General features: G+C 41.5%; 1 protein-coding gene across 1 annotated transcript in view; it reads left to right on the top strand.

Annotated features, from left to right (window-relative positions):
* Positions 1–23,660, top strand: part of slc8a3 (solute carrier family 8 member 3) — a 137,774-nt gene that overhangs the window by 11,923 nt on the left and 102,191 nt on the right. Inside the window, exon 2 of the mRNA XM_088925250.1 lies at positions 16,311–18,175. Coding sequence (XP_088781376.1) covers positions 16,395–18,175 — 1,781 coding nt within the window. The 5' untranslated portion in view covers positions 16,311–16,394. The remainder of the gene's footprint in view (positions 1–16,310; positions 18,176–23,660) is intronic.

Raw genomic sequence — 23,660 nt, 5'->3', positions numbered from 1 at the left:
TAGCTTTGCTGCCTTACAGCACTGGAGCCCTGGATTCAGTTCCTGGGGTTTTATCTGTGTGGAGTTTGCACGTTCTCCTCACAATCGCTAGGGTTTCCTCTGGGTCCTCTGTTTTCCCATAGTCCAAAGACATGTTGGAAGGTTAATCGGCTTCTGGGAAGATTGGGTCCAGGATGTATCCAGCTTGTGCACATTGCATGCCAGGATAGTTTCCATCTCTCCTGTGAAACTGAATTGGAAGAAGCAGTTAGAAAAATGGATGGATGAATCACATATATAAACTACAGAAAACAATAATGGTATACATTTACCAGAACTGCACTATTCAGATATCTTTCACAAACAGTACTAGATTGTATTTTACCTAATTACATGAGTAAAAAAGGACTTAGAACTTATTTTCGGTAAAGCACCTTAGGAATAGGTGTCAAACAACAGCTTACAAAAGTTCTTTTAAAAGTGCACTTTTATAATTGGTGACAGAACTGGTTAGTATTTGTAGGATCTCTTTTCTGGCAAGCAGCAGTTCAGAGTCCTTTACATGGAGTGTATTGTTGCACGTTTTGAAGAACCAAGGACTTTTCTCACAAAGAGATTAAACTGTGTTTCTGGCTCCCGGCAGAACTGTTACACTCTGGATAAAGCAACTGCAAGCAGCGTCTTTACAGAGGAAAGCCCAGAAAAAACAGTGATTATATGATTGTATTTGTCAAAATCCTGGGCCGAGTCTGTGTTTATAAGAACCCTCTCAATGAATGTTCCTTTTTGACACTTTTAACTTCAGAAAATGAAGTAGCGAAAAAAATAAAGCGTTAATGTTGTCATCTGAGTAGCTGATCTCCTCTTTCAGAATCGTAGTGCCACTCAAGCGATTGTCAGAGGAAACTTAACATGAGAGATTTTCATTGTGAGATATAATGAACTCTTGGTATTTTGAGATGTGAAGTCAGGTCACAGCAAAAATTGGCTCCTTTTTCCCTTTTTATCAGATGGCGACTTTAATAGATGCTAAAAATAGAATCATACCTAGATAAATGTCACAAAAGGATAGAATACAACTTGTCAATTTGTTGTTTTTTTTTAAATGCTGTTCTGCTTACAGGAATTTGTGTTGGAGACCCAGAATAGCATCAGTACATGTGCTAAGAAATCTCTGTTGTGAAAAACCTCATTATGGTCCCCCTGATAAACGTTTAGTGGAAACGCACTTAAAAAGAAATCTTCCACTCCAGAGCTGCTATCAGCCTTCAAAATTGCAATCACATACCCAGTCTGATTTTGTGTTCAAATATGATTCCCACTATTACTAACATACTATATGACTGACTGTTGAGACAGTTTGAAGCCAGCTTTACCTGTATTTGACTCCACAGTTGTTTGATGACACAATGTCCTAAAATCTATTTCATAAGGTCATATCAAGTCTCTAAAAAGCTTCCATGGCCAAATAAATCTGTTGTTTATCTGATATCAGCTGGTACTGTACTTGGTACCATTTAGGTGAGGGCCTTACTTGCAGATGGACTTAGTCAAACTGTCTAGAGAATTGTATTCGAGCACACCTACATTCTCAGCCATCACTTTGGTAGAATCTAAATCAGACTTTTAAAATTATTTTGCACAACCAGATGTCTCAAAAGGCATTTTGCAGTTACATTTCCCTGCTTTTTACTACAGCAGTTGAAGTGATATACCTACAATATTTACTCCCAACCAGAGAGTACAACTGGGGACTATGTGGAAGTGTGTTTAAAACTGTGAACAGTAGACACCTCTTTACCCAAAGGGTTGTGGTACTCTGAAGCTACTGCAGTTGTGTTGAAGCCAATACACTGTTCTTCTCCCCACTGAGAGCTGGTGTGTGGTGAGCGTTTTGGTGCACTAAGGCTGTCGGTGCATCATCTAGGTTGATGCTGCACATTGGTGGTGGTGGAGGGGAGTCCCCATTACCTGTAAAGCGCTTTATAAATATAAGGATAATTTTTTTACTTTGGCTTCTTTCAAGATCCTTGGATCAATTAACTACTACTTACCAAATTGGCTTCTTGGGCTGAATGCCCTTCTCTCATTTATAATCATTTCACTATTCTTATCAGAGAGGTACATCCAGCCCCCTGGCAAAGAGAAATGGTGTGAGAGAAGATACCCTGAAAATGGACTGTGGTCAGAAATGAACCTTTGACCAGAAACAGTCAAAAGAAAGCTGTCAGTGTGTAACTGCAGAAATAAAAATCTACATGTTACTTCATTAGTTGTAACAACACAATGGGAGAACTACTGTGTAACTAAATATTTTTTGGACCCCTGCCTTTGCCCTTTTAACACCTTGCATTCACAGATGTCACAAATCGCTTCCATTTATCAGGTTCTTCAGTAGCAACATTCATACACACTGCGCTGTAATGTGTGGGCTGAATTCAGGGTGCTATCTGCCTCACGGAGGGGAATTTGTTTTCAGAACTCTCCTGCGGGCACATCTGTCACACTCTGTCGGTTTTCAGTTAACATGGACATGGTTTTTGGCTCAGTGGCACCTTCTAATTGGCATTTCCAAAGGACTTCATCGTGCACTGTTGACCTCGGAAGACTTGTCGTCATGCTTCTGACAGCGGTTTGCATGACCTGCTATCTCATGCCTTTTGGACACTGTGACGCACTGACAGCAGCCCGAACACCTATGGCTGCTCTCAGCTGTACATGTGCCGTTACATAAGCAGGCCAGAACACACTGGGAAGAGGCAGCATGTGTGAGGAGGCAGATCTTTGGCAAGGCAGCACATACTGTATCACTCATCCAAAATGTAATCTTCACCCACATGAAGAAAAACACGTGGAAAAAAAACAAGAAAAAAGAAAGCAAAACACGTGGCTTCAAACAAAAGTCAGCAGAAGGAATAAATCTTGGTCCTTTTTTAAAATAAGGTGGATAAAGATTTGGTATGTGTGTTCAACATACAGCAGTGTGACCAAAAATATTATAAGTGACATACACAGCTATAAATGACACACAGCATTAGGAGCATCTTCCTAATGCATTTTCCACCATTATTAACTGTCCCGCACATTTTCAAACCAGCCAAAATACAAAATAGCAATTTCCGATGTCAAAAAAAGTAATGTTGGAAATGCTTTGAGGATCTCTTGAATTCACATGCTGAAAAGTGCAATGTGGCGATTTATCGCAAAGGAATGAAACGAATGCCAGTTTAGTGTGGTGAGGGGTGCTGTATAAATGCAGCGTAATGCCCATTCGGATAAAGTTGAAACCTTCCGTTTTTCTGCCATCTTTTTTTCATTGTGTCTGTTTCATTGCTCATCTTTACCTGGAGATTTCATGAGAGTAAAATTCTGCTTTACAACAGTGCTTAGTGGAAGCGAAATTGAAATTGCTGGTGCATGTCGTGTCTTTTCTTGTCACCTCGATGCATCTTGTCATACAGGAACAAGTCTCAATGGAAGACCATCTGCAAAAGTGTGCTTTTTTTCTGAAAAAATTCGCTTCTTAAAATGTAATGACCATTCTGTGTAATGATGATGGATTTCAGAATTGGTCATCTCAGGCTGTGCAAGTCGGTACTGTTTTACCTACTGAGGGTAAACAACAATAAATACTTTCAGGCCTTCTGTGCAGGCTTGTGCTTTTCTAGTCCAGCAATTTCTAACTCTAGTCCCCCAAGATTAGAACACAAGAGAGAGAAGGGCTACTCAGCCTTTCCAGCTCATTTTGTTGCTGGGAGTATAAGCGTGGGTGTTAATGAAGGCGAGGAGATCCATATATAACGGGGAACAAGTTTTTATTTTCAATGGCGACAGCTTGGTTAGTTGACCTTGCACCAAACCGTCTCCAGTCCTAACTGATGGAGGAAGTATTAAAAGACATACTTTAGACTCAGTGGTATAAGGGCACAGTGCTAAGCACGTAGGGTGGTCAGCTACTACTGGAAACAAGACTACTTTACATAAATATAAACATTTTTACTAACTCTCAGCTGTAGGATCCAAAGTTCTTTATATTATTTTTTTTCCAAGGATCCCACAGAGCTTAAACAACATGGTGGGGCACTATGATTCTTGCCCTCCCAATCTTTTGTGACTCAGTCGTACTGTGCCTATATTCACCCCCTTCCTCTGATGTACTACTTTGTTGAATTCCAAATGATGAAAACATCTGTTTTAAAGCGGATATTTTATTGAAGTCAGAATGCTCAAACTGGGCACTTTATGGGTGAAAGAAGTCAATTGTCACCAAAAAGGTGTGTGCATCACTCATTCAACAAAATGGGACATCAGTGGAAAGGGTCCTTCTAAGCCTCCTGCTGTGTTGCAGGGTTCTTGTGTTTTTATGGTCCTGCAGTAGTCCTTTGGGTTGACTTTCAGGATTGAAAATATTTGTATCAGTTTCTCTCATATTTTTCTTGGTTCAAGACTAAAGAGATTTGGTTCCCTTACCTTGCCCGTGCATGACCGTCCTTTGACCTTATTAGCTTGCTTTGAACTGATTCCAGAGAAACAATATCCTTATGGAAATGTGCTGAGCAGGATTGGACACAATATCCTAAATGAGGTCTGAATGCATTTTCTGACTACTACTGGTCATTAAATCATCAGCCTTTTTACACATTTAATTTAATTTGTGCATCTTAGCAAATATTTAATTGAACAGTGTTACGAAGCAGTGAGGAAGAATGGAAATTGGGGGGGGGGCGAGGGGATGTAGCCCTTAAGAATTGGGATCAGACCAATTCTTAGTTTACTTAAGTATGGTCTTAAGTAAACTAAAATCACCAGCATTATTTATCTGCAGCATTTATATGATGCTCCTTCTGTACTCTTTTATTTTTTGGGTATTGGAATGTGGATGATTGCATTGCTTATTAAGCCTAACCTTTTTCAGTAGGTACAGTATGTAGATTTAAGTAATAAACATCACCCATCCGTTGTCAGAAAGTTACTTCTCAGAGCCAGTCCTGGAAGCCTCTGAATAGGAGGCCCATGTACACTCTCATGCACAATAATGCGACCACCTAGAGATCCAAATAACCTAACCAGCATTTTTGAAGGTGGGAGAAAACTAGAACACCCAGTGAAAACCCACATGGCCCTGGGGAAGCATGCAAACTCCACATAGACAGTACCCCAGCACCAAGGAGCTGTAAGGCAGCAGCACTGGCTACCAGGTAACATATACATAGTGTTGCTCAGATAAAATTAAGCTCATGGCAATCAAAGCAGCTCTCAACCAGCACAGTCCAAATTTAACTTTACATAGCATGTGGCTTCCTAGAAGTGCAGGACTTCATATCACCTGGTTACTTCATCAGTATAATAATACACCTCTAATTTTTGTTTTCCATGTTTACGTACTGACATATTTCTGAATAACACTCAGTTTTGAAAGTGGCAGCTGCCAGTGGCTTCTCCTTAAAGGCTGCTGTTGGTCTGGTGACAGGCAAAGCTGCCAACAAAATGTCCTCGTCCAAACCTTGGTCCATGGAACCAAGGTTGCTTTTTATGTTCAACTGCAAGTGAGGTCAGACAGTTTGGAGAAATTAGTTTGGAGGGAATTTTCCTACATGCCCCAGCCAAAGCATCTTACTCTTTATCGTGTTTTTCCATCCATTCATTTTGGAATCGCTTCTTCCAGTTCAGGGTCAGTGGGGAAGCAGGAGCCTATCCCGGCAAGCAAGGAGTGCAAGGTGAGGTGCACCCTGGACAAGACGCCAGTCCATTGCAGGGCACAGAAAGGCACAAGCACGCACACACTCACGCCAGTGCCAGTTTTCCAGAAGACAGTTAACCTTACAGTATGTTTTTGGACTGTGGAGGGAAAGCAGAAAACACGAACTAACTAACACGAAAACATGAGAACGTACAAGCTCCACACAGATAGCATCCTGGGCCCCAGAGCTGGGAGACAGCAATGGTAACCACTACAGCACTGTGCCTCCCTATCATATTTTCAATGTAGCTAAATAAAGTGAACCTTTTCAATGACTAAGCAAGTGCTGGAATAACTTTTACTTTCTATTTATGGCTACAGCTTGGGTCTTAGGCTGTTAGTGGATTGGATCATTTATTGAACTAGATTGTTATTTTGCTTTATGAAAGGAGGAGGAGCCAACCTCAAAAGATATTGTAGGGCTTTGTGGAGATACCCAGGACAGCAGTGGCGTACTGCTCCTTCCCAAAGCTCTGTTCTGGAGTGCCTGCCGACTCCTGTCCTCAATCAGGCATGCTCAGTTCGTCAGCTGGCTGGCTCCATCTGAACCAATCGATCAAGCTGTCACTGCAGGATACAGAACAGAAGATCCTTTTCATTGCCCATCTAGCCTCGTCACTGAAATGAATAGATCTTTGCAAAGCCAAGCCATTTTACAGTTGAGTCATTTGTTATAAGGAAACAGAAGAGTCAGTCTAATGATCCCTTGCCCTTTGCCTGATTGGTATCTATATCTTTAAGAGTGAGTTACCAGCTTGTTCTCAGTCTTCAACATGTGTTGGCATGGAAAGTGACTTGTCAGCCTGCACCCTAGCTTGGCAGTCCTTAGGCAGCACTCGTGACACTTTTAGTATTCCATTTGTGCCCATAGGTTTCCCCTTGCAAAAAAAGTAAAAGCTTTTAACTCTGTTTCTCTGCTTCAAAGAAGCAGTTACCTCCCATCGGGTCTCAACAGGGTCAGCACAAGCAAGAAAAGCCGAGCTGAATGAAAACAGGGCTATCCCCAGTGGTAATGAAGCCATTTTTTTTCTCAGAAGCTGGTTTGACATCTGTCAGTCCTGAGCTGTTTGCTGATCACGCTCGTGTGTTTATCTCAGAAGTGAAGAAGGATATAAAAGGAACACAGGTAGAGGGTGTAAGGTTTAAATATATAAAGTCATTCCTTATATGCCGGAGTCCTGCAGGTCTTTAAAACTCAAACCACTGCAAAGCAGAATAAAAACATTTGTGCTTGTATTAAGTTGCATTACTCTGTTAACCTTTACAAAATAATATTTTCTTCTTTGAAATTCTTAGGCTTTTACATCCAAACATATATTGATTAATTTTCTCATTGTATGTGGTAGAGATTTAAAGTAATACAAAGGTATCTGGATGAAGAATTAGTGAATGGGTACAAAAAAGAGTACAGACAAGGCCTAAATGCTTAAATTGGAACGGTCTGTCTAAGGAGTAGTGTTCTTGATTTATATCATTGATCTTGATTCTTATATAGTTTGTAAACTAACCAAGTTCATACACAATACCAAAACAAGAGGATTAGAAAACACCAACTACTGTAGATATTTCATGTAGATAAGTTTAAATTGTTACATATAGTAAAAACATGTAGATTTAAGAGAGAAATGGAACATGAAAAGATGTTTTCATCTTCTAGAGAATGTGGGAAGGCTGTAAATAAAGCATACAGATTTCTAGGGTATATAATTAAAGTCTACAGTTGAACTTGTTTTAACTTGCATGATGTGCTAATAAGGCTTCATTTAGAATTTTGTGTACAATTTTAGTCAGTATTTTGCAAAAAAGGTATTGCTGTTCTTGCGTTGGTACAGAGAAGTATAGCTAGATTTATGCTTGTGCTTACATTCCAGTATAAGGAATGTCTTATACAGGCTAAATAACTGTAGGATGTTATGAGGAGACCTGATACAAGCATGCAAAATGCTCAAAGGCTTTGATAAAGTCTACCCAGTGGATTTCATCACAGTGAACAATGAAACATATAGGACACATATAGAGAATAAGGATATGATTATTACAGAAAAACTAAGGAGACACTTTTTCACATGAAGGGTTGAAGGAATTGTTGTTGCAGGTACTGTGTTTTTTTTTTTCAAGATGTCTTTCTTTTAAATGTCAGGATCAGATCCTTTGATTAATTAGCTACTAGCAATCAAACAAGCTATAAGCACCAAATGGCCTCTCATTTGTAACCTTTCTTATGTTCTTATTATCTGTCCCCTGGATTGTGGTTGAGCTTTTGGTTCCTCAGAGATGTGCAATAATGTCACTTCTGCTGTGCGCTTTGTTTCTGCCTCTTTAAAAAGTCAGTATAGTTACTTGCTCCCTGACACAGCAAGTCCTAGTTGAAGTTACACCTTTTAAGATATTAAAGATGCACTTGTATGAAGCTTTTGAGTCAGGCATATGTTTGATTTTATCTTAATTTATCAAAACTGTGATATGAAAAACATTTTTGGAATAAAAACACAGGGGGATTAACCTCAGCTGGAACACAACCTGGAGGCAGGAACCACAGCCAGGCTGGATTTGGCCAACCCTAGTGTTAAGTATCAGGTTCAGGATGCCATCTAACAGCACAAATGACAGATTTGCGCTCTCTTACATGTAACTTCACAGACTAGCAGTGCAAACTGTAAAGGTTTTGGTTGCTAATGCACTGTAGTTTGTTAATACTGATTACAATTGAGTGGGCTTTTGTCATTAAAGGGGAACTGCAACTCTGTTTTTATATTTCTGGATTAGAAAGAATCTGAATTGATGAGTGTTTTTCAAACCACAATAAAAGTAAATGTACGTAGTAACTTGTAACAACTCCAATTTGCATCACAATTTCCAGGAATGCACAGAGCCATATTCAACAAAACGTCCGGTGTCATGATACAGCCTTATTACATTGTAAAGAAACAGGCTTGTGAATGTATCTCCTTTAATTAAAAAAAAATTCGAGACAGCTTTGCCGACAAATACTACTTGTTAACTCTGCGTGCAGATCATGCTGGAACATTTGTGCGGTGAAATGCTGGCTGCACAACCTGTACTTATTCGCTCGTTCATCGCAGTACATTAGTCATTACAATGACTAGTGAGCAGGAAGGGCTGCTTCACATCACAGTTCATGGAAACTCTCACTGTCACCCATGGCTTGACCAGGCATTTGCGACAATATGGCGATTTACAGTACTTTCATAAAGTTCTTTATTTTATACCGAATTTTAATACGTGGCTTTAGAAACTGGGGCTCCCTTTAAATGTGGCATTCTGACTCCTGTCAAAATCATACTTTTACAGCTTACATTTAGACAGTTTCCAAAGGGAGAGGAATTCAAAAAATGTTTAAAATGCAGTGTTCGAGTGGGGAGCTTTGTCAGCATGTGTGCTGCAGCCAAAATGTTGTTTCACATCTCTGTTTTTCAGCATGGAATATACTTTTCGTGTTCCTGAAAGATGTCCCTGACATACTGTATTTCTATTTGAAAATTATAGCTCTGAAAATTATTTAACCTACCATTGTTAAAAGAGCGTTTTCTTTTTTTTAAATAAAATGAGTCTAAAATGCTGTAAATACTATATTTAAACTGAAAAGTGGTTTAATATGTATCCACATATCCTTAAAAATAGTGTAGAGAATGATATTTTGTGCTTGTGTATATACAATGCCATCATACCAGTTTGCTTTTATTTACATAATTTGAAAACTCCAATTGTGTCTTTATATCTTGGTTCATGACAACAACTCCTGGGCTCTCCATGAAGAAGGAAGAAATACAGACCGACTCCTCCATGTCACCCACCTGTTGAGCTAATCATTTTTTGACACATCACAGGCACTCAATATGTAATGGTATTACCAAGCCAATTGTCTCAGTCCCAGACTGTGGGTGACGTGATTCAGGCCTGGCCTACAGCATCTAGACCACAGATCCCAAGGAGTGGTTGGAGAGAGTGCCTTAATCGTGGAGCCATTTGGAAACTCCTGCCATCCATTCTGCCAGAACAGATTCTTGTACATTCCTCCCAAAACATCCAGATGGGATCTAGTTCTGGTGGTGGCAGTGACCACTCCAGTGACCAACTATCCACTGAAAATTCAGTCGTCAATATGGATGTGTGTATGGGAACCATTGGTTCATTCACAAAGAGACTAGCGTCCCTTCCACAGGGAGTCTTGTATGTTCTCTGCCTTTCGGGTCCATGATGGATTTTTCCTAACTGTTCTGTGGAACAAAGGTGTAGAATAACTCATAGTGTGCTCATCAGTAAACAATAAACCTATCATCGTTGTGTCTTTTTTTCCCTCTCTTTGAAAACCAACTTGGGCTAATGAAGAGCAAAGTATTTTCTGGTCATATGACTTTGTCTAGTTTCATAGATGGTATGGGGGTTAGTTTTGAGCTGCACACTGGCCTTGTTTCAGGTACTGTAAATCCTTTCTGTTTAGGTCTAGTTAGCCTATGATTTTATTAGTTCTGCCTAATCGTTAATTAGTTTCTAGGCTGCTAATCTGGAAGTCTTTATTGAACCCTGGAACAAATTACCTGCTTGCCTCTGCAAAACTTCGACCTGCTCTTACAAACCTGGCCAGAGTTGATTGTTTTGCTCAATGGGAAAGCCAGGCTCATGTTCAGTATGCTTTCCGACATCAGTTGCTTGACTCTGCTGGATTGTAATTCCATCCACATAGTGGTCATTGCAAAAGTCCATTATTGTCACAGCTTTGAAATTAACATTGTGATCTCTTGCCACCGTGCGTATAATAACTAAATGTTTGGAGTGAGTGATTATTTTCCCCTTCCTGGTCTGCATGTTGTAGTAATAACAGACATTAAATGTGGTCTTACCCTTCACTTGGTTTTGAAATCTTCCAGATCGTGGGCTAAGGAACAGAGTAATGTGCAGGTTAAGTTGTCATTAAAAGTCAGAAAGAAGGAATTAGAATCAGTCTATTTTGGCTGTTAAGTTCTAATTTGAAGTGGAAGGGATCTGGGCTCTCACCTGTGATTTTGTGGGTTGAAATCCTGGAGAGTGCTGCTGTGCCCTTGTTCTGAGGTACTTCACTCAGATTGCTCCAGCAAAATAACTGTATAAATGGGGACCAATGTCAGTCACTTAGGATAAAAGCATTAGCCAAATAATAATAATAACTGGGAGGGAGGATGGTCATAGTTTTAATTAGTTCAGGTGGGTAGCTGCGTCAGCATGCGTAGGCTGCAAAGGAACAAGTAATAGGTTTATTCCATGCTGAAAAAAAGAAGAAAGAGAACACAACGTTTCGGCTGTGGAGCCTTCTTCAGGTGTCACACCTGGTTCTTCAGGTGTTCACACCTGAAGAAGGCTCCACGGCCGAAACGTTGTGTTCTCTTTCTTCTTTTTTTCAGCATAGTTTTAATTAGTTCAGGTGGGTAGCTGCGTCAGCATGCGTAGGCTGCAAAGGAACAAGTAATAGGTTTATTCCATGCTGAAAAAAAAGAAGAAAGAGAACACAACGTTTCGGCCGTGGAGCCTTCTTCAGGTGTGAGAGAGACAGGGCAGTAGGCAAAGGTAAAGTAGCGGGAGAACAAAGGTTGGGAGGGAGGAGGAGTGAGAGGCGGGAGCAGGGGACAGAAAGGCCAATCAAGAGGTGTGAATGGGTCAGAATGGGTGCAGAGAGGTGTGAAATGAAACTTCCAATGAATGGAGAAAATTTAAAAGAACAGTAGTCTGTCGTTAAGGGAAGGGAGAATGTGTGATCCTAGCTGCAGAATAATTTTAGTTTCGGTGGTCTTTCTGATGTATGAGTTCGGAAAACCGTCTTTGAGAACACAGACGGAGAGATTAGAGTGGTCGTGGCCGTCAGAGGTGAAATGAGAAACAATGGGCTTGGAGAGATCTTTAATCTTCACAGCCCTGTCGTGTTCTCTGAAGCGGTCTCCGAGTCTCCTTCCTGTTTCTCCAATGTAGATGGCTGGGCATTTACTGCAAGAGATACAGTAAATAAGGTTGCTTGAGGTACTAGATGCTGTCTGGGTGATACGGAATTATCCTGAGGGGCCTTGAATGAGTGTGGTGGTGGATGTGTACTTGCAGGTGATACAGCGAGTTCTGTTGCAAGGGAAAGTGCCAGGTGTGGATGGTTGTTGAGGGCGGTCAAGGGAGCTGTGAACAAGGAGGTTACGCAGATTAGGTGGTCGGCGATATGAGATGATAGGGCGATCAGAAAAGAGGGCCCCAATGGAGGGATCATCCTGTAGGATGGAAAAGTTGTGGTTAATGGTCCTGGGGATAGGAAGTGTGTTAGGGTGGTAAGGAAGCACCAAAGGAATGCGGTTGTTACGGCGGGAGTTCCTGATCGGGTTGATGGTCCGGGGGGTGTTTTTGGCTCGGGCAAGGGCCCTGTCAATCACACTGCTGGGGTATCCTCTGTTGATGAAAAATGAGTACATTTCGAGGGCTTGGTTCTCGAAGTCGATGTCGTCGCTGCATAATCGTCGTAACCTAAGGAACTGTGAAAAAGGAAGAGAGTTTTTAGTGTGGTTGGGGTGAAATGAGCTGTACAGGAGGTAACTGTGTGAATCCGTGGGTTTGTAATAAACTGAAGTGGAGAGTCGGGGGTAGTTGATAGAGAGGTTGATGTCTAGAAACGGAAGAGTAGTGGAAGATATGTTAACCGTATATTTGAGGGACGGGTGGAAGTTGGTGAAATGGTGCAGGAAGAACTCAAGCTGATCGTTGGAGCATGTGGCGGCACCGACGCAGTCATCAATATATCGTTTGTAGAGGTCAGGGACATAGCCAGTGCAGGAAGCGAAGAAGCATTCTTCTACCCAGCCGACAAAAATATTGGCATAGCTGGGTCCCATTCTGGTGCCCATGGCAACTCCACTGACCTGTTGGTAAAAAAGATTATTGAAAGAGAATGCGTTCAGTGTAAGGACCAATTCTGCAAGGCGTACCAGGGTGTGGGTGGGTGGATCAAGCACTGTGCGTTTGTCCAGCGTGTGCTTGAGGGCTGTAAGGCCGTCATTATGGGGAATGACGGTGTACAGAGATGTGATGTCCATGGTAAAAATGTAGCATTCGGTACCCTGAAATTGGAAATCATTAAAAAGTTGGAGCGCGTGGTTGGTGTCTTTGATGTATGAGGGAAGATCTTCAACCAGCGGTCTCATGAGGCTGTCGAGAAAGGCTGAGATGTAAGTAGTTGGACAGTTACATGCTGATACGATGGGGCGTCCAGGGGTGTCCGGTTTGTGGATTTTGGGGAGGAGGTAAAATTGAGATACCTGTGGATGTTCCATGATGAGCCGGTTTGCCTCATGGGGGAGCTCATTACTGCTGATAAGAAGAGAAATGGTGGATACCACTTCCTTTTGGTAGTCAGTGGTAGGGTCCTGTTGGAGAGGGAGGTAGGCAGAAGTGTCAGTTAGTTGTCTAGGGGCTTCAAAGATATATAGATCCTTACGCCACACCACAACAGCACCTCCTTTGTCCGCTGGTTTGATGACGATATCATCCCTGTTGCGGAGAGACTGGAGCACCTGGTTTTCTCCTTGGGTGAGGTTAGACCTATGTTTACTGGGTATAAAGAGTGCCTTGGGAGCTTGATTAGTGCATTGGTTGATGAAATAATCAACTGGTGGAAAATGGCCAGAGGGGGGAGTCCAACAGCTCTGTTTGGGATTAATGTTGTTAATGACATCAATAACCGGGTTGTTATCAGCTGCCTGTGAAGAGGAATTGTCGGCAAAATGTGCTCTGAGACGGATCCTGCGGTAAAAGCGGTTAAGGTCGACATTGGTCTGGGAGATGTCCAGCTTCCTGGGAACTGGTACAAAACTGAGGCCTTTGCTGAGGAGGGATCGCTCATCCTGTGAAAGGGAAAGGTCAGAAGGTATGGTGACAACAAGATTAGGGTTGGTGAGGGTGTTCGGGGTGTTGATGGTTTTCTTCTGTAGAAGATGACTGAGTTTTTTGTCCTTCTCTGTAGTGAGAAACTGGTAGAGTTCAGAGTTGAGAGATCTAATGAGGTTAGACTAGTTTTAATTAGGTTGATTTATGTTCTTAACTTGTCTGTCTGAGAGATTGACAACCTGACTGTTAGGACAAGGCTACACTGTTTTTGAGGGGTGAGTCAGGGAGCGGCTGCAGGAATGAAGACTGGATGGATAAATGGATAAATAATGAAGCATGCGAGGGAGTGAGCTAAAAACGTGAATTGTATGCGGAGGTAGTTGGAAGGTGGGCGAGGTTAGGGTTTGACCTCCTCCTAAATGTTTGGTTAAAACTCCTTAAAAGGATGGAGTGAGATAGAGGAGGGATGAGAGTGAATGTAGAAGGCATTACGAACAGATAAAAGGAAAGCTACCTAAAAGCAGAAAGATCAAGATGCAGTTGAAGTATAAATGGAATTATTCACAAGCAGGATAAGGATTATGGTCAAGATGACCTCGGGTGGGGATGGCGTACAAGGCCATTAGCCATCAATCATGGGGAAATTGACTTTAATAGCAAAAGGAAATTATCTCAGCACAAAATGTAGTGGACATTTATTAGCTTTCAGGTCCAAGGCTCTGCCTTTTATTTTCCTACTTGAACCCATTCAGTGTTTCTGATGACAAATGGAAGGAGGTTACAACATTTCAGGGTTAATATTGTCAATTGACTATGCTGGTGCCACTTATCCAAATAAAATTGGGACTTTGAGAAACACTTGATGAAAACCCAGCACAGAATTGAGTGTTGTCCCGTCTAGTACCTCTCCCATTGCCCGGCCTTCTTGCATGTGAGTTCCTATTAATTAATTTCCCTTCACAGGGTTAAGCACAGTTTACTGCTATGCACAGTCTTAGTTGTAAGTGGTCCTTTCAAGTGCAGTTTCCAAAAATACAGGGATTTCATTTTTGTGCTGGTGCTTTCTTCTAAAAGCACTTAGCACTTCAAGATTATATTCAGCTTAATATTTAGTTGTAATTGGTGATGTTTCCTCACTTCTGCTGCTACCAAGGTTAAAGACGCCAGCTCCTACTGTAGCGTGGGTTCTGTGTCTCAGTTGGCTACCTTCAGGAATAATGTAACTAATGGATTATTAGAGAGATTATATTAATTGAGCCTTAGATGCCGTGGGGACCTTATACAAGACTGTCACAGCCCACACTTGGCTTAGGGACCTTTAAATTAGCACCAGCACTATGGGGATTGCTGAAAGCAAGTGCTTCTGTTCCTTAGGCAGCTCATTTTGGCTTTGTGGTATTTTATAATTAAGACATTGCATGTTTTACGGTTGTGCGGTTAAAAAAAGAGATTTCCATAGTCACAACAACCCACACAACCAGCAAAAGTGCAGAATGGGAATTGTGATACCAGCACAGATGTGAGACATACTCATCTTGTACCTTAGCAAATTGTGTTAGGTGAAGAGCAGTGTGCACTGTGCTCTTTTTATAAATGCATGATCAAATAGCTCTATATTACCTTTAGTTGAAGGGGAATTCTACTCATTTTCCTTCTGCTTTAACTCACTATATCTGTGTTTCCAGATGTGATGCATGAAGAAGGTATATTCACTATGTCACTCTGTACACTTGCACAAACTACTGCACCAAGCGGAGCTATTCAGCTTGTGACCCTTCCAATACGTTACTTTAAGACAAGTTACCTTGACCCTTATAATCATGAATTAAAAAATTTAAGGAGATGGTTGTAACAAAAAATAGGGTGGTGCAGTTCGACCGTTCCAGTGGCTACCCATTTTCTTGATCATGCAAATTCCTTTCTTAGATATGTGGACACTGAGAAGGTTCTCGTCTCTAGGAGAGGTGGAAATGTCAGTATTGCTCTTATAAAAAGGGAAGCATTGTTGATTTTCCATCTAAATACTTTAATATCCAATAGACGGAATTTGAATTCAAAATTTCCTTCCCATTTATGGTTAGTATCCATTTTAAGGTATTTTGAGAAACATGCCTTTGAAAGACAATTTAGTTAGATCATCAATGTAATAATTGAGTGTTCTGTTTTTTAATGTTTCTATTTTTAATTTATGTGTTGAGAACAGTTAATTTGTATGATGTTTTTTTTAAAGTAATTGTTTATGTGCTTTGTATCAATTAGTTATTTAATGCACATGTGAACATTACAGTCTATGGCAAATTCACTTTTTGATTATTCCGTTTGGAAATGAATATGATCTCATAGGAATGTCTATTTCTTATGAGTTATGTCACTAGTTAATTATTATTAGGTGATTTTTAAGTCCTTTGCCGAGGCTTGATTGTATGTTCAGATAAAGGCTTCTTTGTCTTTAATATGGGGGGAATAGTTTTAACCGATTGTTAATGATGTGGAATTAGGTCTTCATATGGTGATATGTGTTCATAAGTTAAGAAGAACATCCTGTTATTAAAGAATTTTTTCTTTTTAGATGTACTTTTTTTACTTTTGCGGTCAGGTGCATCTGGAATACTTTTAAATGTGATGCCTAATAATAAATGTTTTTAGCACATGAGAACATATTTTCCATGAGGAGGAAATTTTGCATTGATCAGTGCTATCATGCTGCCACTAAAAAGGTGTTTGTGTTTTGACTTTGTAGGAGGGGAGAGCTGCGTGTCAAAAAGGGTTCAGTTCTGGAGTCCCTAGAGCCCTGCAGAGAGACAAGGACTCTTTTGACCAAGGGATGTGCATGGCGCGCGCAAGCCTGGTGAAGCCGGGGACATCCTCCTTCCTCTGGTTGGGCCTCACAGCTGCAGCAACAGCGTTCCTATGTGTCGAGGCGAAGGCCACGGAAAGTCCGAGCACTTCCGTCCAAAATGCAACATGCGGAGGTGCCTTCGAGTGCAAAGAGGGCATAATCCTGCCCATCTGGTACCCAGAGGACCCCTCCCTGGGGGACAAGATAGCTCGGGTTATCGTGTACTTTGTGGCCTTGATCTACATGTTCTTGGGCGTGTCCATCATTGCTGATCGTTTCATGGCCGCCATCGAGGTTATCACGTCTCAGGAGAGAGAGATTCTCATTAAGAGGCCCAACGGAGAGACTACCACCACCACTATCCGCATCTGGAATGAGACAGTCTCCAACCTCACCCTTATGGCTCTGGGATCTTCAGCCCCGGAGATTTTGCTGTCGGTGATTGAGGTTTGCGGCCATGGCTTCAAAGCGGGAGAGCTAGGGCCCTCCACCATTGTAGGGAGTGCGGCCTTCAACATGTTCATCATCATCGCCATCTGCGTCTCTGTCATTCCCGACGGGGAGACACGCAAGATCAAACACTTACGAGTCTTCTTTGTGACAGCTGCCTGGAGCATCTTTGCCTACATCTGGCTATATATGATCCTAGCAGTCTTTTCGCCCAACGTAGTACAGATCTGGGAGGGTCTTCTCACACTGGCTTTCTTCCCTGTCTGCGTGATTCTGGCATGGGTGGCTGACCGGCGCCTGCTCTTCTATAAATTAATGCGCAAGAAGTACCGTTCGGACAAGCACCGGGGTGTCATCATTGAAACTGAAGCTGAGCGTCCAAAGGGGATCGAGATGGATGGAAAGATGGTGAACTCCCACTTTGTGGACGGAGGAGCAAGCAATCTAATTGGCCTGATGGATGGGAAAGAAGTGGATGAGTCTCGGCGAGATATGATCCGCATCCTCAAAGACCTGAAGCAGAAGCACCCAGACAAGGAGCTGGATCAGCTGGTGGAGATGGCCAACTACTACGCCCTCTCCCATCAGCAGAAGAGCAGAGCTTTCTACCGCATCCAGGCCACCCGCATGATGACGGGAGCTGGCAACATCCTGAAGAAGCATGCAGCTGAGCAGGCCAAGAAGAGTGCCAGTGTGCAGGAGGTACGCATCGAGGAAACTGAGGAGTTTGTCTCCAAAATCTACTTTGACCCATGTGCCTATCAGTGTCTGGAGAACTGTGGGGCAGTCATATTGACCATTGTCCGTAAGGGTGGGGACATCACCAAGACTCTGTATGTGGATTACAAGACGGAAGATGGCTCTGCCAATGCTGGGGCTGACTACGAGTTCACTGAGGGGACAGCGGTCTTCAAGGCCGGCGAGACACAGAAGGAGATCAGCGTCGGCATCATCGATGATGACATCTTTGAGGAAGATGAACACTTCTTCGTGCGGCTGAGCAACGTGCGGGTCCTGGAGACCGAAGAGCTTCTCTCTGCCAACAGCCTTCCCTACCCCAAGGCCGTCCTGGGCCTGCCGGCGGTTGCCACCGTGACCATCCTGGATGACGACCATGCTGGCATCTTCACCTTTGAAAGTGAGGTTATACACGTGAGCGAGAGTGTGGGAGTGATGGAGGTGAAGGTGCTGAGGACCTCAGGGGCCCGCGGCACCGTCATAGTGCCTTATCGCACGGTGGAGGGCCTGGCCAAGGGGGCAGGCGAGGATTTTGAAGACGCATATGGAGAACTGGAATTCAGAAACGACGAGACCTGGTAGGTTACACTTTTCCTGAGGTGTGGGAGAGGGCTGTGCGGGAGGTGGGTTTTAAACTTGCCATTTCTGGGTCAACCTGTGTAATGAGCTTGGCCTTTGTTATTCTCTTCCCTGGCAGCATTTGAATGGATGACAACTGTGTTTTTTTTCCAGGTGGGCCTCTTTAAGGAACTTTTCCCTCTAACCTTCTTTACAGTTCCTTGTTTATCCTTTACTTTTGCTTCATACCTGCTCCTCTTGTACATGCACAGAACCTGGAGTTTCCCTATGGCTTTCCTCATTGACCCAGAGACCAAAGTCTAATAAAAAACAGAAGAAAGAATTACTGTACTCTAGTGCTGTCATTTTACAACAGTTACCTAACAGTTATGTCTGCTGTGTTTTAGAAAAACATGAAAATGCACAACTACCAAACATTCTTTCCCCCCTTTTGTAGCTCGTTTCTATGCTTGAAGAAATCTTGCCTTGATGTCTCTGAATAGGAAATGTGTGATCCTCATTTTAGCTGTGTGACATCACATGTCTGGTCTGGGTTTGGGCTTTTATTCACCTGTCCCATATACACTGAGCACACTAGAGTGCCTTGCGAAATGGAGCAAATGATGCTTATGTGATTCTCATTCATTCTCTTTGTTCAAGTGAGCAATCTGATTCCGCCCAGGATTTGCCTTCTTACCACTGGAGAATTTTTCATATTCACTCCTTGCACTTGCTTTTCAGTCCAGCTACCTGTACAACGATAGTGACCCCCAGTTGACTTCATTTTTGTTGCGGTGGATGCTGAGCCCTTCAGTGGGCTAAAGAGTTGACTTATGAAAAGTGGATTATTGCACTTTTAAAACAGGCTTAATCCTTAAATGAGCAAAAAGCAGAGTTCTGAAAGATGCTTCTTTTGGAGTCCCACGTTGTATAATCCCCTAAAGTAACATACCTGTACTGTCTCTTACATATTAAACAATATGGAAGCGGTTTTATAAATAAAATACAACAGAGTCGAATGTTTTAGGGTCTCTCTCACTCATTTCCCAAACGTTTTTATGTGGTTGGTGCCATGTCCCCAATAAGTGTTCCCTTCTTCCCTCTTCAGAAGATTGATGCAAAAAAGCTACTGCTCATTTTTGTTGATGTTTGCCTTTCATGTAAAGTAGGCAAGGAGGCAGCACAGCTGTAACAGCCCTCTGTGTCTGAACAGATCAGGAAACCAGGAAAGAGAAAAGCTTTGGCGTTGCTCCGATGCTGAATACAGTATAATAGAGATGGTGCCTTGCACCAACGTGTGGGAGAGTATAAGCCTGTGTTTTTGTGTACACTGCTACTTGCTCTTTAAGTGTGAAATCACATTTCAGCCTCAAAACCACTGCTCATATCGCCTATGAGAAATAAAAGAGAAATTGACAGGGCATTGTAACAATACCCACACATTAGAATGGCAGGTGTCGTGGAATGTTTCAGATGTTAAGGTCACAATTTAATACGACGGACTCACTCAGGCAGGAAGAAAAGAATTTCTCCACTTCATTACAGAACAGGGGACGTTTTGGGAAACATTCTGACAAAATGTAGTTATGACATTTTGTACTTGACATGAGTAATTTGTGTTTTCTTACCAGTTTGTATTTCATGACAGACTTTTGATCTGAATATTTTCTCATGATTTGCAAAGAATATGCAAAAGTGCTTATGGCTGTAATATGTACAGTATAGTAGGTTTTTAGGCTATGCGGTGCTTATGACCATAATATGTACTGTATAGTGGGGTTTTAGGCTGTATGTGCTGTATGTACAGTATATGCAAGTGGCTATGAATATAGAATGGAGTTGCAGATGTTCTATTTTGAATATGGAATAAGATACCCAGCCATGTTGTTGTGGCCAATATCCTGGCTTCTTTCAAGAAACGACTGGATTACATCCATGGATCTATTAGCCACTGACTCCCAAACAAGATGGGCTGAATGCCTGCCTTCTCTTGTTTTGTAACCTTTTTTACATTTTTAATAAAATAGCAACTGAAAGGGCTTGGTACTGTAATTGGTCAGATTGGAAGGTAATCGTCCAATGGCAGTGCAGTTAAGATGCAGTTAAGATGGTAGGCAGCATAGTGAATGGAGGGCTGGAGTTGTACACCACTGAATTAGAATATTTAGGTAGAAGCTATAGTTTTCTGTATTAATTTTTTAAAGAACTTTGTGCAAAGGAAGTTTTTAAGATGGGTAGTCCTAATGTACCCTCCTCAAAATAAGATGTTATTTGCTCATTTACGGTAGCAAGGATAAAAATAGTTTCCATGTTTGTCAGTGATTGTTCTATATAGAAAATGCATTCATTCAGGAAAGGAAAGTGGTAGTTAATATCTATCCATCCATTTTCCAACCTCTTTATCAAATGCAGGGTTTCAGGGGAAACGGAGCCTATCCTGGCAAGCAACAGGCGCAAAGCAGAATACAACCTGGACAGGACGCCAGTTTAAAGACACAGACATAGATGCTCATACTCACACCAGGGCCAATTTTCCCCAGAGCCCATTATAAAACCAGAGCACCCAGAGGAAACCCATGTGAACGCAGATTAGCACCCAGATCCAGAATTGAGCCCAGGGCCCCAGTGTTGCAAGGGAGCTAACTGTGCCATCTTGCCACCCAACAGTTAATATGTTCTACTCAACTCTACTTCTTCATGTTCTGCTCATTCATTTAGGACAAAAGGTACCTCTTTGTGCGGAAGAGGTAAAGATGAGTTTATGCTGTCTCAAACACTGAAAGGTTCTTAAATTGTTTTGTGTTATTTTAAAAATTATTTTTCTTGTACACTTCCACACAGCAGTGTATATTTCTGTGCCCACAGAAAAAAGTGAAAGAAATCCAAGATGTTTGTGTATGAAAGAGTCTACAGGAAGGAGACAGGGCTAGATGAAAATGTTTTTGAGCATCCCTAAGTAGCTAACATGCACTTTATTGGGTGATAGTTGAGCGTGGTACCAATGAACTTGGCCCAATTTGTGTGAAACACGGTGTGGCCTCTGTTAGAGTGAGAATATGCTTATAAGGAACAGTGATGTTGTCTACATTATAAATAGCACTGATCGATCTCTGTATTATTGCAAAGTGCTTTGTTCTGTAGATCCTTTCCTCAATACGGTTCAATGAAACAAAACCACAGGGTATCACCTCATGAATGAGCTACTTTCCCACATAGAACCGGCAGCCTGGAATATCTGAATCTTACACAAGAACGTGTCCTTGAAAGCATTCTAGAGAATTTGTCTCTGTTCCTAGAAGATATAACATTTACATAATTCCAATGATAGATATCTCTGGAAATCTAATGAAATGCACAAAAAAGTGTCAAACTGTGTTTCAGGTAGAAAAGCTTTTGTCATCCCATGGGCCTGATGGAAGACATTTATAGGAAAATAAAGATATCTGAAGACTAAGAGATATTCTTTTCTATTTAATTGTTCCCTACAGAATTGTGCAGTGGCTACATTGTAACTATTTTAGTGACATGTTTAGATGAATTAAGATTTTTTGTAACAGTGTAAGGACTGAAGTACTGACATCAAAAGTAAAGGAACACTTTCAGATACGGAACAAGTAATAGGTTTATTCCATGCTGAAAAAAAGAAGAAAGAGAACACAACGTTTCGGCCGTGGAGCCTTCTTCAGGTGTGAGAGAGACAGGGCAGTAGGCAAAGGTAAAGTAGCGGGAGAACAAAGGTTGGGAGGGAGGAGGAGTGAGAGGCGGGAGCAGGGGACAGAAAGAGAGGCCAATCAAGAGGTGTGAAGTCAGAATGGGTGCAGAGAGGTGTGAAATGAAACTTCCAATGAATGGAGAAAATTTAAAAGAACAGTAGTCTGTCGTTAAGGGAAGGGAGAAGGTGTGATCCTAGCTGCAGAATAATTTTAGTTTCGGTGGTCTTTCTGATGTATGAGTTTGGAAAACCGTCTTTGAGAACACAGACGGAGAGATTAGAGTGGTCGTGGCCGTCAGAGGTGAAATGAGAAACAATGGGCTTGGAGAGATCCACCTGAACTACTTTCAGATACGATTGCAAATGCCTTTTCAAAAAATGTCAGTTAGGGAATTCTGGGGATTGATAAAAGAAAAATTGTTATATGTTAACCAGTGATTTGCTACAAGAAAATATTAAATCGGTCTACTTTATTTAGATTAAATTCAGCCAATGTATCAGAGGCTTTCACGGCAGACCAAATGTGATGAAATCAATAGGAAATCTTACAGCACTTCTTTTTAAAAAGTGAGAACGGTACTGCATTTCAATTTATATCAGTCTTAGAATGCAAGCAGCAATCTTTGGAAAAAGGGTCACTTTCAGTGTCTGCTCATCTGCATTTCGAATCAGTTGTATATGTGTGTCTCATATGTAGGCTTCCGTTAAAGACACAATGTAAATCCACTGGTCACACTTTGACTTAGTTCAGAACAGAGTCTGTATTTCTCAAAGTTTTGAAATATCTGCTGCCCAATCCAATCATTTTGCTCCTGCAGGATTGCCTTCAGTAAAAGGCTGTGATGAGGGTTCCACCAGTTTTCAAAAGGGTTGAGATCAGGGGATTGCTCTGGCCATATAAGATATTTATACAATACGGTAATACTTTATTCTCTAATTTCTCAGAAATTTATTTTACAGTCGAAACAGCTATGTTTTACATGTACAGAGGCTTGCAAAACATCTAAACAGTACAAATAAACATTACATTAAAAATAGATATAGCATAACATAAAAGAATCAACCCAAACATAGTCATTACACACCACTCCTACAGGAATCCCCACAACTTACCAGAATCTGTAACTCCCCCACAATCACCCTAAGCCCCTTTAATTGCATATTACTCCTTCATTTTTGCATTTGCCCATAATCCAATATTGGGAACTCATTTATTGATTGAGTTGAGTGGCAGTTAAAATGATGGAACTCTTCTTAAACCAGATACCTGCTGAGAGCAACTATTCAGTTAGCTGGGCACTCTGGAGGTTTATTTATTTACTCCGATATTTATATCAAGAAGGGTAGGTAGTCCAAAGGTTAAAGTAAAAGGGTTTATGGTCTGGAGATTCCCAGTTCAAGCTAGGGTTTTCACTGACTGAATGTGGTTCCCTCAGCTAGTTTACTTCTCTTCCTTGAATGTGATGCTTGGATGAAGTGTAAAAAAGAAGTCCTGCTAAAAATGTAATAGCATTTGTGGATGCATACAATAGGTCACCCGCTAGGTTCTGTATATCCTTTAGGATGACATTGTCAGCTTAACTACTGTTGTTAAATTATTATTGAAATAAAAGGGGTTGACTTCGAAATCAAATTGACTAAATAGGAGATGTTTCCAATCAACCTTGCATGCCTGGCTCTTAATTTATCATGATAAAAGCAAAGTTTGTTTCCCAGTGGAGCTGTTGTGCAGATTGTCAATTAGATTGATTTTAGATACAGACCGTTGAATTTAATATCACGGTACATATCTG

The sequence above is a fragment of the Atractosteus spatula genome, chromosome 9 (assembly GCF_055471065.1).
Source record: "Atractosteus spatula isolate fAtrSpa1 chromosome 9, fAtrSpa1.hap1, whole genome shotgun sequence".
Lineage (NCBI taxonomy): Eukaryota > Metazoa > Chordata > Actinopteri > Semionotiformes > Lepisosteidae > Atractosteus > Atractosteus spatula.
Note: the sequence above shows the minus strand (reverse complement) of the source record. Positions and strands in the feature narration are given on the sequence as shown.